The 14,883-nt window shown below is 36.8% G+C and overlaps 1 protein-coding gene across 8 annotated transcripts in view; it reads left to right on the forward strand.

The window, feature by feature from the left end:
* The window catches only part of SMARCA2 (SWI/SNF related, matrix associated, actin dependent regulator of chromatin, subfamily a, member 2), a 182,586-nt gene that overhangs the window by 55,128 nt on the left and 112,575 nt on the right, over positions 1-14,883 (forward strand). For all 8 annotated transcript variants that reach the window (XM_016162639.2, XM_016162637.2, XM_016162643.2 and 5 more), the window contains 4 exons: positions 5,789-5,915; positions 7,869-8,042; positions 9,116-9,289; positions 11,569-11,739. In XM_016162639.2, the coding sequence (XP_016018125.1) occupies positions 5,789-5,915; positions 7,869-8,042; positions 9,116-9,289; positions 11,569-11,739 (646 nt within the window). The remainder of the gene's footprint in view (positions 1-5,788; positions 5,916-7,868; positions 8,043-9,115; positions 9,290-11,568; positions 11,740-14,883) is intronic.

Raw genomic sequence — 14,883 nt, forward strand, 5'->3', positions numbered from 1 at the left:
AAAACATGCCCTGCCACTTACAAGCTGTGTTACCTTGATCAAGTTACATCTCTTCTCTGTGACTCAGTTTCCTCATTTGAGAGGGTATTAGAGTACGTCTTGTGGAACGACACAAAGATATTTAATATGTATTAGCTATTATTATTTCCCTAATATGATTCAATTGAAAACAAAATTAGTTTAAAAATTATGGGAATGTTAGTAAACAATATTTAGGTTCCCTTTTAAACCATTACCTTAAACTTCATTGGAAAATGTATTACTTAATTTGTTATTAGATTAAAATACTGAGCTGTCAGTTTTGAGAGTTACTCTGAAAGAAACCACAGTAACTGGCCATTAAATGTGTGTAGTTTTTTTGGATGGAGAGTGTAACTTTAGTCTCATTACTAATACTAATCCTCAATTAAGAGCTTTTATGTAGCTGTTTCTAGCATTTCATATATTCCTGGAGAGCTAGGTACTCATCATCAATTGATATTTCAATGTCAATAGGCCGATTCTGTTGGGTGAATAATTGCTGGATGTTATAAAGTCAAATATTAGCACTGTAAACACATCTGAGGCAGAAAAAAAGTGTATTTATATGCAGTTCTTTCTTAATAATACTATTGAGTATAAAAAGTCATTTTTTTAAAAAAAATGCAGTACTCTAAAATTCTGACTTCTAAGAGCTAACATTTTTTCCTGCCTTGAAGGTACAAAGCTACCAGTACCTTTGTCAAATTATGCCAACTACTTTCTTAACACAGATACTCTCTGTACCTAGAAATACATCTGAATTTTTTTTCTTCATTTAGCCTGTGCTTTTCTGTGGAGGGGTGTGTGTGTGTGTGTGTGTGTGTGTGTTTGTGTGTGTGTTTTACTGACTTCTAAATTTTCTTGATCATTTTTACCAGAATTTTAATTACAGAACTTTCTTGTAATGCGCTCATTTTTAGCACCTGTTTTGGAAGTGACAATAGGTGGTCTCCAGAGTATACAGTATTAAGTAGTACTGTTTAGCCTATTTCAGTTTATGAAAAGCTTTTGTCCTCCACTCCTGTATCAATAAAAAAAAAAAAGGTATCTGTCAGTATCTTTTAAAATACAAGCATTGTAGAATGTAGTAGAATGGCTATTTTTCATATTATTGCTTGATAAATGTCTCCTCTTTAGTAAAGCTGCAAAACAATTGATGTGGCAACCCTGGGCCCAAAAAGCCAGTGGGTCCTTTGGACTGAATTGTCCCATGGCCATGTTGAGAAGAAGGATAGGTTTGCACTGGCTGCCTTGCAGGGACATCTTTTATCTTCTATAGCTATAGAGCAATAGCTGGCTTCTGCCTATCTGAAGATAAATTGTTCACCTGCTGCAATTAGTTAAATTTATCCCTTAAAAAAGATAAATTAAGTCTGTTAGGCACTTGTAAAAGGCAGCAAAGAAACTTTTCTGTTTGTCCATCTTTGAGAGAATGACTTACTAGCCTTTAGCACTGATTACTAGAAGGATCCAGTGTACCTTTATTGTCTGATTAAGGGTTTGAGCAAGGTCTAAAAACATCTCTTTTACAAATTTTAAACTTAGTTTGAGCAAAACTTGTCTGTCAGAAATTCTTTAACAGATGTTCATTTCTTTGACCATTGTAATACTGCTTACCTTGTCTATGAAAACTGAAAGGAAATTGTCAGAATCTTAATTTTTTTGTTAACTTTTAAGTCACTTGGCTGCTTTTCCTTGTTCATCATAAAATCAGGATTTTGACAAATTGACCTTCTTTATTCAGTAAAAGCATAAGTAAGTTTCTGCATATGAACATTTTGCCTTAGATCTATACAAAGTCTCCAGTTAAAACATTGTTTTCCCATTTAAATTGGATCCTTTCTTTTTGACCATCTTTCTCTTATGATGGAACTTTATTGCTTTTCTCTGTAGTATCTCAGAGATATGCCAGGTGCTTTTTATTTTATTTTGTGGTTGTCTTTTTGGCACACTTTCTTTGCCCTGTCAATATACCTAACTTTGGTTCTTTCATTTAGAGTTATATGTTTCGGCAGAAGTGTTCCACGAATTGTCACCTGAGCATGTAAACCAGTTCTGCAAATGTTTGCATGGGAGATGTGATTCACATTGGAAGCAGTTTATTTGAGAAGAGCATCTTTGAATTCTGTCAGCCTTCTTTGGTTTCAAGTCAGAATTTAGTATGAAAACAATGGTACATCCTCCTCGTGTCAGGAAGCAAGCACAGTCTTCTTGGGTGTGTGTGTGTGTGTGTGTATGTGTGTGTGTGTGTGTGTACGCGCGTGTCCGTCCGTCCGTGTGTCCTGCCCTGGATCCACTGCAACCCTGAAAATTTCTTCTCAAAAATTGCACCAAGGGCTGCTTTATCAGCAGAATGGCAAAAAGTCAGTCTCCCTCTCTCTTTTTTCCAAGTGTCACTCAGCTCCTTGAAGGAACAAAATGTACCAATGTCATTTTCTGTTCAAATAACTCTCCTACAGGAATCATAAACTTCTCCTCTGGACCTGAACAAATATCTGTTGCCTTTAATGGAACTCTTTTTCTTGCCAGAACAGTCACCCCTCTTGATTTACTGTTCAATCTGTATGAAAAACCTGAGTGACCTAATTCTGCTTCAATTTTCTGTGCTCGTGAGGACACTAAATGAGTCTCCTGCAGTTATGCAGTATTACATCTGTTGTTGTTTCGGGAAGTTGAGAATCCTGAATCTCTTTATCGGACTACCTGCTGAATCCCATTGATAGGAAGATGAAATTGTCTGGAGAGAAGCATTATTTAAAATGAAGATTTCTATTAACAACAGCCACCACAAAAAGACAAAATTTTCTGTGATAAAGAGGCCCCTCCTGTACCTTTGTCCCCACCCCCACTGCCATGCGCTGAATGGAATGCATATAATTTTACTATGGAGACTACCTTTCCTTGCCTCCTATAGTTTGCACGTTTGCACTTTATACTTCTCGCCTTCTTTTCATAAAAGAGAGATTCTTTTGTGCTGCGGAATCTGAGAATCACTGACAAAGTACTAGGCCCTTTGGAAAAGCAGTCATTTCAGGAAGAAGTACACTTTCCCCAAGCCCCACCCACTCCAAATTCCCCGTGGCCCAAGGCTCCATCTACCCCCAGTTTCCTCCTTTCTACTTCCCCTCTCTGCTCCCCAACTCCCACACGCCCAGTTTAGTGTGATTTAATCTCTGTACTCAGTCCAGCTCCATTAAGATTATTTATTTAGTCCTAGTTCCATAGCCCTTTAGAAGATTAGGGAAAGCAGCCATTCTTCTAATTTTTAGCACCTGACCCACTTTGTCAAAGAGAATAACCCGGAATACCAAGGGATCGTTTTCTCGGATTTTCCAGTGAAAAAGGTTTGTAATAAATCTGGAACCAAGGCGGTAGAATAACCATACCATTACCCCCCATCTCACCTAACCATATTTAATTTTCCTTTTATTATGGCCTTACTCTACAGAAGTGAAATTGTCTGTTTCTTTTTTTCCTTTAAATTATATATTTGGAAAAAATCTGTAATGGATTTTTTTCTCCTAATATCCTAATTGTTAAGATGTATCATGTGTTGACTGACGTATTCAGAGATTTTTGCCTATGTGGCTATTTAAGAAATCGAACTGGATAAATGAAGTAGATGTTTTTCATACAATGAAAATTAAAAAAAAAAAAAGATAATAATCTCATGAGTATCATTTGTAAAAGAAACATGGAAGAAAGTTGGCAGGATTTGAACAATTTGATAAAAGTTTATTATTGCTGTATGAACTAACTAAATTTTTAGTCTGTTGTACAGTTAAACCCTTTAAAAGTATTATTATTTGTGTTAGTATGCATAGTTGAAATAACAGCGTGGTAACTATGATAATATAATAACACATTAGGATGATAAATCATCCAGTAAATCAATCAATAGTATGTATGTATCAAATAAAATAGGAATCTGTCACATTATTTTCAGTGAAGTCGATCAAAAATGATGCATTTTCCTTACTATCATTTTTAAAATTTTGAAAAAGATGACATTTTATTGCCCCATCAGAGCAAACACCTGTAAGTTTTAAAAAATGCTTGTTTTGATATCTGAGCTATATGAAATATTAAAATTTTTGTAGTATCTAAGTCACAGAAGGTTTTACTTTTTCATATGAATATATATTATAAAGATTGACAAACCGTAATAATAATTTCTAACAGACTCTTTAATGATCAGCTTTTAAAGTTGAGATCCAGGAAAGTTCTTGGTTAGAAAGTATATTTTAATTACTGCAGTGTACCTGCAGTGGTTTTGGAGTCAGGTGGAGGGAGGATTCAATCTTGGCTCCCTCCCTTAACTAGCTCTGTGAAGTTGGCATGTTTCTTGAGTATCTCTCAACTTCTGTTTTCTCCTCAATAAACTAGGACCATTATACCTTATAGGTTGTGTGTGTGTGTGTGTGTGTGTGTGTGTGTGAGAGAGAGAGAGAGAGAGAGAGAGTTAAATAAAATGGTGCATTAAATGCAGCTAACTTAGTGCAGTTAATATTAATTTAACTTATTGCATTTTTATTACTCTTCTTTCTTTCTTGAAGTTTATTCAAAGACAGTTTTGCCCCAAATTTTGGGGGAGATAGTTTTAAAGATAGATTTAAATGGAATGTAATTATTTGTAAGGAAAGGATCCAGGTAAATTCTAAAATCAGGAGTTTATTTGGATAACAATAATGGATCCCAAATGAATAAAGAAAGCCAGATGACTTTTATTTTCTATTCTTCCTTTATAATGAGGAACTACCTGCAGTTATATTTTTGATAGTGTCTAAAATGAGACTCCCCAGCAATCCTTGTCTAGAAATTCTTAGTTTTTAAATACTGTTTACTTTGCTATGTGCCATTCTTTCTAGGTCGTATTCGTTCTTTTGTTGTTTGTTTTGGGAATTAGGTGAAGGACGAGTGAAGGGAAGGAAGTAAGTGACGGTACTTGAAGGGTTACCTGGACAGTGCAAGTGGCCTTATTGTCATTTCATTGATACTTTCATTTCCTTCCTTCATTTTTCCTTGCCTTCCTTTCCTTCCTTTCTTCTTTCCTTCCTTTCCTTTCCTTCCTTTCCTTTCCTTTCCTTTCCTTTCCTTTCCTTTCCTTTCCTTTCCTTTCCTTTCCTTCCTTCTTTTCTTTCCTTCTTTCTTTCTTTCTTTCTTTTTTTTTTCCAGCAAGCACAGCTCACAGAGGAAGTGGCTGTGGTTGGCAGGGCTCCCTCTAAATGTTTTGGGTTGACTGGTTTCTGTGGCCTCAGCACCTAAAACTACTCTTGTTCATTCAGCTTCAATAGCGGTCATCAGCATCCTCTTTGCAAAGGAGGGCAAATGGCCCCATTGCCTTAGGACAGAACCAGAAGTCAGAAAGAAAACTGTTGTTCTAGCCCTGTGTGGCGGTCAGCTGGGCATTTGGGAGCAAGTCAAATTTTCTCTGTCTGTTCAGAGTGAGCAGGTGCACTTGACTTTCCTCCTAGGTGTATCTTGAACCTTCTTTCCTAGGTGTTAGAGAAAGGTTATGTATAACACCAGAGTGTTAAGTAACATGTAGCACCTGTCTGCATTAATGCAAAGGTAGCTTTTCTCTGTTTAACATCAGAAAATCTAGTTGGGTTTAAGAAAACAGCCATGAGTATCGGAAACAGGTAACAGGTTTTGCCACAAACTTAAACCCAAGGTTATCGTTTATTTCAGACTAGATTGTAATGTTTATTTCCACCACTCCCACTCCTCCTTTTTTTTTTTTTTTTTTTTTTTTTTTTATCTTTAGACTTCAGGCTCGCATAGCCCATAGGATACAAGAACTGGAAAATCTGCCTGGCTCTTTGCCACCAGATTTACGAACTAAAGCAACTGTGGAACTGAAAGCACTTCGGTTACTCAATTTCCAACGTCAGGTAATACCTTTTACCCAGCAAATCTGAGATGTGGGAAATGGATGTAATTATTGGAGATCCGTGTATCCTTAAGTATATTCAATATTATTATAAAGATGTAAACTTAGTAAGACAGTGTATCTTTTAGACCAGCAGCACAGAGCTAAAAGTAACAAAGACGAAGGTGCTTATTATTCTGTTTTTCTCTTCTGTATATCATCAGCAACATTTTTTTTCTCCTGCATTATGGTTTACTAAGGCAGAGCCATGGCATTTTGTTACTACGGATGAAACCTTGAGAACAAATAAGGTAGCTCATGTTTGCCTTTATTACTCCAAAGAAAAACAAGGTAAGGTGGTAGATTAGAGCTTCTTTGTAAGGACAAATGTCTATAATTCTAGCCATGACCATGAAATAAATTTTAGCGAATATGATACACACACTACTGAATTAATAGCTCCTTGTTGATAGAAATACATAAAACTGTATTTTGTAACTGTTGATTTTTCATCACAATACAAGTTTAGATCACATCAGACCCATATATTGACTAATCAGTGAATTATTATCTGTTGTTCCTGCTATGGTTCTCAGTAGTCACTGATTCATAAAAGCTAACATAACTATCTGTTTCAGAAATGCTAATTGGTAACTCAGTAGGAAACTAGTAGAATGAAATAGAGCTAATTTTCACTTTGGCGAGTTTTGTCTTATGGACCCAAAAGGTGCAGGTCTTCTGGTCTGCACGTAGACCATTTAGCCAGACTGGAAAAGGAACCCTTCATCTCCAGTCAGATGGGTTTGTTTGCTTAAGGTCTCAGGGCATGCAAAATGAATTATTAATGAATGAAAGTAGTTTGAAAGTATTGAATTACATGACTTGGTTTGTTGGAGGATGCGATTAAAATCACGAGGCCACCCTACTTGCTCTTGTCATATGAACTTGGGAGTTACATTTGCCCTGTTGGTTATAATATCACAAGAGTGCGTCAGTATGGCTGGGTGCTCCTTGGCCATAGGTTTGCGGGAGTAGATTAGAGCTTAAATTTTTTTTTTTTAATGAAAAATCAAGGAAGAAAAACTCTCTGAGTTTCATTTACTTCTTTCTTGTAGGTGATTTCATAAAATACGTGATAAAGTGTTTGATAACATGTTGTTAAAAGAATATTATCCAGGCATATTTTTTAGGAATAAGATCAGCTTCACTATGATCTAATTTTTGCTTGCTATTATTGAAAAATCTGTTATCTGTGAAGTTTCCTAATGGAATTAACTATAATTGATGCTGATTTCAGATTCAATTGAATTATTATTTTAATGTTTATTCCCACCACCTACTATCACATAGCATACAATATGGATAAGTTAATATGTTTATGATAATCTAAAAGAAGTTCACAATATAATATAAAATTTGAATATCTTATAAAGAATATCATTGTTAGGAGTGGGAGGGAAGCCAAAACTAATATTTCCCATCTTTTAGAGGAGACCATGAATTAAAATTGTCTGAGTATCTGCTGCTATTGTACTTGAACAGGAAATAATCCTTTTATTCTTTTTGCAGAGCATCATTAAAGTTCATCTTTAAACACAAAGAGAATGTTAGTATGGCATTTAAAGTGTAAAAAAAAATTAAAGCTTATTAACTAACTAGTATCATTAGAATAATTAAATGGAATGAATCAACTTATTTGAAATCCAGGACAACATCTACTTTTTTGTTGTTTTTATGTTTCAGTGCTGTAATTGCTTTTTTCCCCTGACTTATTTAGAAGGAAAAGTTATACTGTCTTTGAAAATACCACATACATTTGGTATGATTTAGTCTCTTCGTTTACTAAAACCCAACGGTGGCTGAGAAACTTACAGAGTCCCCCATTCTGCTCCACTAAATAGAAACGAGAGAAGAGTAAGGTTCAGGAGCCTGGACCCCATTTGGGGAGGCTCTCTAACTGCTTCCCTCTTGACAGCTGAGGCAGGAGGTGGTGGCCTGCATGCGGCGAGACACGACTCTCGAGACGGCTCTCAACTCCAAAGCATACAAACGGAGCAAGCGCCAGACCCTGAGGGAGGCCCGCATGACGGAGAAACTAGAGAAGCAGCAGAAGATTGAACAGGAGAGGAAGCGCCGGCAGAAACACCAGGTGCTTGGGCCTGGGCTTTGCATTTCCTCAGGTAGACAGAGATGTCTGACTAAGTAATTGGGCGGAGTCAGAACGACTGAAAAATGTGCTATTGTGGGTGGCAGGGGCATCATAGAACAGAGAAGTTCCTTGTAGCATACATAGTCTGACCACTTCGTTTTCTAGATGAGAAAACTTAGGCCAAGCCAGGTAAGTGGGCTTTCTTAATTCTAATAGGTATCATTTTCATCATCCATGGAAAGCTACTGACTATGGATTTCCTAGAGCAAAATTCTGGGGGAATTGGAGAAGAAAGAAGAAAGCAAAAAATTATTTTTATAACAAATATAAATATGCTTTCTTCTAAGGGCCCAGTTAGAGGTTTCACAGGGGCAGCAGATATTTAAAAACATTCTTTTTTAGGGGTTTGGAAATATTGTGATGTAGGATTTGATTTTGTGTCACAATCCTTTAAATTATGTAAATTGTGTTTGTTTTTCTGGGCTTATTTTAGTGCCTAGCTTAGTCTCATTTGTAAAAAAAAAAAAATGTCGGAATTTTTTTTGTTAAAAAGGGTACATACACATTTCCCCCTTTATTTAAGAAGTGTACAAAAATTATGTATGGAGATTTTAGCTCCCTGTCCAACCTTCAGTCATAATTCTAAGGCTTTTAAATTACCACAGAAGAAACATTACTTTTGTATCATAATTCTCACTGAAAATACCCACCTCCCTCAGGTTTATTTGAGAGTGATTCATTGGCTTCTTATTTTGTCATCACCATTTTGTAGGTCTCTCTCCATTTTGATCTTTCCATTCTCATGTGGCCACACCCTCAAAGTTTTAGAGACTTCTCTTCCACAGGCTGGCACCAAAATAAACCTGGAGAGGTCATGTTTCCCACCGGCTCCGTAGCCCACACCTCAGCTATGGAGGCACGCCAGGGCACCTATCCCAAAATAGTCCCAAGTTTCTAGTCTTTCATTGTTGTTAAACACGCACTGAGAGTCTTCTCGGACTACACTGAAACCTCATAGGACATTGGAAAATGGATTTTCAGTATTCCTTTCTCCCCTCCTTTGGATCCTTTAGGAATACCTGAACAGTATTTTGCAACATGCAAAAGATTTTAAGGAGTACCATCGCTCTGTGGCTGGGAAGATCCAGAAGCTTTCTAAAGCCGTGGCAACTTGGCACGCCAACACTGAAAGGGAGCAGAAGAAAGAGACAGAGCGGATTGAAAAGGAGAGAATGCGCAGACTGATGGTAAGGCGCTCGCCCGCCTGCAGGAATCCAGGAAAATGCTCCCCTCATGTCATTTTCTGTATGGAGAATGCTAACTATACTGTAGTAGAGGAAGAAAGTAAAAGCTGGTTATCAAATATATGAATATGTTCCTTTAAACTTCATGGTGATAGAGTGGAAACATCCTCTCTTTCCTAAACAATGCGTACCACAAATCTTGGGCTACAACTGTTGAGTATAGTATTGTCATGTCCTAGTATAGATTGCTGTTCAGATTATAGCTTCTCACGTAAAGGCAGGCACTATATTTCACAGGAGTTTTAATAACTGGATCTGGAAGGATGGAAATGGCAGTTTTGCTTTGTTTTTTGAATATTGCTTCTTTGAGACTGACTGGCATGAGTTGTTTTGAATGAATATCTCATTATACTTTGTCTTGGAATCTAAGGTCTTTTTTGGGGGAGTGGGGAAGCCCTTGTCTTTTTGGTAATGGCAGAAAATTTTCCTCACAGTGTAAAAAGTGATTTTTAAGTCAGTTTCAAAATGTTGCTTTTTTTTGTTTATAGCCGGAGTATTGTCAAAGGCTATTCAGGGATCATTATTGTTACATTGTTATTTTTAATGGATATATAACACAAAAGGGATTGGTTTATGTCATTGGCCTGTGTATTTTGGTTTTATTGACCTTTTTGTTTTATTATTTTTGGAATTGAACCTCAGAGCACAACATGGACTTTATAAAAAAGTATGTGATCTATAGTGATAGGAGACTGTAGATTCTACCTGGGACATAATGGCTAATTACTGCATGAAGATAAAGTCATTAGCTTCAGCCCATAGTTTTATCTTGGGAATATTCCAAGTGACACCGTTTTCTTTGCTGGTCTTAATGGCTTTCATTTTGTTTTCATTAATTTTTTGGATTCCAGAGAGTAAACACCATATTTTAAAGGGCTCTGCGTCCAGGTGCTGCTAAATCTTGCAATCTTTTCCTGCCTCCTTCTCCTTTTTTTGAGAAGGAGAAGACTGCCCAAGAAATTTCTAACTACCTAGGGAGACCATTTTATAGTAATCCGAGCAGTAAGCAGTCAAATTTGTCTGATTTAACTGAAGTGAAACTATATTAGAACTTCAGTAACAGATTGGTTTGACACTAATGATTAGGGATTTGCAAACCATTAATTTTTGCAATTAAATGATGGAATATACAGATAACAGAGAAACTGAAGTTTTTTATCACTCTTTCTTCAAGTGAGATCAACCATAACCAAAAGCAATTAGAGTTATAATAGCATGTGAAGTTCATGCTCATCCACGGGGCAGACAGCAGCTAGACTAAGTGATGAAACTGCTGTCACTCGGGCAAATACTGGAGTGACACCCCTGGACTAAAGATCCAAAGCTTTTCTGTAATAGAGCTGCCTCTTAAAGATTTTGTGGTGTGTTCTTTTTATTCTGCATCACATGAGGAAAATATTTTTGAGCTGTCCTTCTACTGGGACATATAAAAAAAGATGTCTCTTGAAATGGCTCAAAGTACATCAGAATTTTTATTTCATTTAACCTCATAATGTTGCTTAATAGGAGGTGGAAGTGGGATTTATGTGTTTTATTACTCAGTGGTATCAGACTTCAGGTGCTAAATGACTTGTCCCCAGTCACCTAGGCCCATAACATAGTGCCAATCTGTGTTAAAAATCCCCCAGATTTGACTTTTCCTATCAACCGCAATGTTTGTAATGCTTTTAAGTATAAGAAGTTACTTGTTCAATGTCCATTTGATTTTTTGTCTTTTGAAATATTTATTGAAATATTTATGAATGAATGAATATTACATCTGGAATTTAATTTAAGACAATCCAGTTTGGGATTAGGGGAGGACTTTGGGGAAAGGGTAGTAATCAAACAGGAGTCATCATGAGTTAATTTTTGTGGCTTGATGTTAATAATATGAGAGATTATTCTATTCTCTCTACTTTTGATTATATTTGAAAATTTCCCAAAGTTAAGAATAAACTTCAGATGGTGCATTGTCAAATTTTAACCGTTTTTTGTACAGCTAAAGAAACACAGATGAACAAAGAGTTGACAAAGAGTTCTTGGTTTCAGCACATCATGTGGCTGTGTGTCCTGACTTTGCCGTGAACCCCAGTGTCCTGGGACATAGGCATCACACTTCTGTGTGTGCCGCACTCACCACCAGTCAAACTTCAGACCGTTGAGGGGAGGGAAGAGGAGGGAATGGTGTTTTCTGCACATTTTTATTATGCTCTGGTAATCACACTCTTCTTTCCTAACAGGCTGAAGATGAAGAAGGCTATCGAAAACTAATTGATCAAAAGAAAGACAGGCGATTAGCTTACCTTCTGCAGCAGACCGATGAGTATGTGGCCAACCTGACCAGCCTGGTTTGGGAGCACAAGCAAGCCCAAGCGGCCAAAGAGAAGAAGAAGAGGAGAAGGAAGAAGAAGGTGAGTGCCCTCTTGGTGGCCACTAGGTCAGGGGCGGGGGAGGGGGCAGGGTGCGGTCGGTGGCCAGCTTATGATACATATTGTTCTTTAATAAATACTCCCTGCCACATTAATGCAAAGCTTAGATGATTGAATTACAAAAATTGCTTGCTTATGTAAGAGGATATGACATGAAAGAGTTGATTAGGCATACTAAGGTGGCAGATTAGAGGAGAAGAGGGCATAATGGGTAGGCTGTATTAAATGGAAACAATGCCGTTCATATTTCCATTGTTTCATACAGAATTTAAAAATTAAGCGAACGTGGTCAATAGGAAAGGGAAAAAAACATAGGCATAAATAAGTGTGTACTTAAGTGGAATGGTAGTGTGGCAGAGGACTGTTCAGTTGAGAAACTGGAGTGAAAATTAAGAATAAAATGCAGTGTACGATTGAAAAAAGCCAGAGAAAGATGTAAGATATAGCTTTGGGATATTTTTGGGACAAATTTTAGCCTGTTTATTTGGACAGACAGCAATGCCAAAATTGTTCATTGAGTTTAGCTGCCTTCTGTCACACTAGGTCAGGGTTTTAGGTGATTACAGAAAACAATAGCCTTATGTAAAATGAGTTCTAATTATCATGAGAAGTGAAGGGTAGGATTTAGAATTTCTGCTATGTAGATATCTATCACAACTCAAGAGTAACAAACATACTAGTGTAGGTCTGTGAATATATCTCCTCTTTGAAGCTAAGTAGTCTGATAATTTAGTTCTTGGTTTTTTGTTTTCATGGTAAATTCTGATTGGCCCAGGTACAAACATCAACAGCAAGTCTTCCTCAGAATTGTGAAGATCGAGGGTGTAGCATATAATCATTTATTCTCTGCACCGAATAATTGAACAAAATGTTTTCCCAAAAATAATTAATTTCATGGCTCCTGAATTCTCATACTTGTTTCATAATTAAGAAGGAAGGATAAATGATTGAGAAGGTGCCTTCTTGCACCTGGCTTCTTTAGCATAAGATAGCTTCCCTTACTGTGAAGATGAACAAGGGATGACTCAGGGCTTGGATTTAGACATTTCAGTGGTGAGGAATACCTCATTTTCTTGTCAAGATAGCATTATAGACTTTGCAGAATTTCAGCTGCCAATTTCTGACTTAAAAAGATACTTTCTGAGTTCATGAAGAGCACATAGGCAAACAGATACAATTCTGTCATATTCCATATGTGGATCCCATGAAATGCTAGTTTTAGTTTTCCCTAATCCAGCCATGTATTTTTCAGAGGTTATTGCAAAAAGATCATTGTTAGTGTTTTTAGTATTAAAGTTCATATTCTACATTTCTTTGTGAGTAAAAGTTAATGGCCCAGATTTGAGCTTCCGGCTTATAATTATTACATTCCTGCCATAGTATTAGACAGTTATATCATCATAGGCAAAGAAAGATATATAATTGAGTGGTAATGATTATGCCTTTATTTTTGTGTTAATCCATACAGAGCAGGAACCAGTCACAATATTTTTCATGGTGTTGCCAACTCTGCATGGTCTATACTTTGGCTCTCTACCTTCAAACTCTTGCTTTTAGGTTTGCTAATAGCACTTATTCTATTTTATGCACTTGCTCAACAAATATTAATTGAACACTTACTATGATCTAGGCAGTAGTATGCTGGATGCTGGGGAAGAATGTGTAATGGGGAAGAAAAGCACTCTTGCCCTTTCTCTTAATTTAATCAGAAAAAGAGGGCACAGACAGATAGACATTAATCAAATATGGACCTAAGTGTATAATTATAAACTGTGATGAATGATGTGAAGGAAATACTGTGAGTCACATTGGGCATAAGGCCTGATTTCCCGGCAAGCGAGTAACAATCCCAAAGCACCTCCTGTCTGCTTTGTGGATATCTCCTGGCATCTCCTCTTGGTGATCTCACATGGTCGAATGTGTAGAATTATTGGTTCATTATCAGCCCTTGACCTCTTCCCCGGCATGCTCTCAGGATGCCAAGCATCTGAGTCCTCGTTGCCCTCCGGAGAAATGGGATAAAGAAGGTAAAAAGCAAAAAACAAAAAGCTAGACCCCTTCCTAGTCTTTCCTGAAAACTATCTCTTTCATGGGGCTTTGAGGCTTAGTTCAAAGTGAGTCACCCAATTCCTGGATGCACCTTTATACCAATGCAAAGAAAATGGATGCTTTCAAAGGTTGATTCTTTGACATTTTGGGTTATCTGGAGTTTTTTTTCCCTCCATTAGAGTGAATGATTGAGAGTTGCTTGTTCCAACTTCTCTGTTGGGGAGAGAAACTATGACTGGATGCTTAAAAATTCTGTGCTCTCCCTTTCAGCATTTTCCCGTAGGATTGCATATCATCATGTATTTATCTACATTTTTTAATTAAGAAAGGCATCAATAAATCTTTGTTTTGAGAAAAGCTTTTTTACCCAGTGAACTTACAGCATTGAGCTAGTAGCAACATTTGTAAGACAATTAAGATGCTCGAAGAACTGTGCTATTAAAGATGAGTATGATTGACCTTGTAATTTAATTGGAAAGGGGTTACTTTTTACTTTGTGTTAAACTCATGTATAATTAAAAAAATAGCCCCAGTGTAAAAGAAAAAGACTTCTTCCCCCTTGGAGGGTTTATTGTGTTTAATTGTTGTTAGTCAATAATATAGTGGGGTTCCTTTAACCTGTCACGACCTTGTTTAATTTTCTTTTCTCACCATTAGAACCATTTCTCTGAAGTATACATTTATACATCATACTCACACTTCCCCTTCTCAGCCTGGTCTTCCATTAATACTTTGAAATGGAAGAAAAAGAAGTAAATTCTATGTATCTTCTTAAATGTTAGAGGAGGAATAATTTTTAAGGAATTGAAATACTTAATTACATGAAACCAGTATCTATAGTATGACAGGATGAATGCACTTTTATGTGCACCGATTGTGACTTTGAGGTCCCCATCCTCTGCCATGATTCTTCTGTAATCTACTGGGTGACTATAGGATTAAAAGGGGGATGGGGTTCGCTAAAGCCACTGGGTATGTACAAATAGGATAGAACATGCTAAATTAGAAAATTGGACCACTGCCCAAGTCATGTTAGCGTAGTCTTTTAAATCCACAACAGCATAAGAAAACATATCA

This window comes from Rousettus aegyptiacus, unplaced genomic scaffold (assembly GCF_014176215.1).
Source record: "Rousettus aegyptiacus isolate mRouAeg1 unplaced genomic scaffold, mRouAeg1.p scaffold_m13_p_3, whole genome shotgun sequence".
Taxonomy (NCBI): domain Eukaryota; kingdom Metazoa; phylum Chordata; class Mammalia; order Chiroptera; family Pteropodidae; genus Rousettus; species Rousettus aegyptiacus.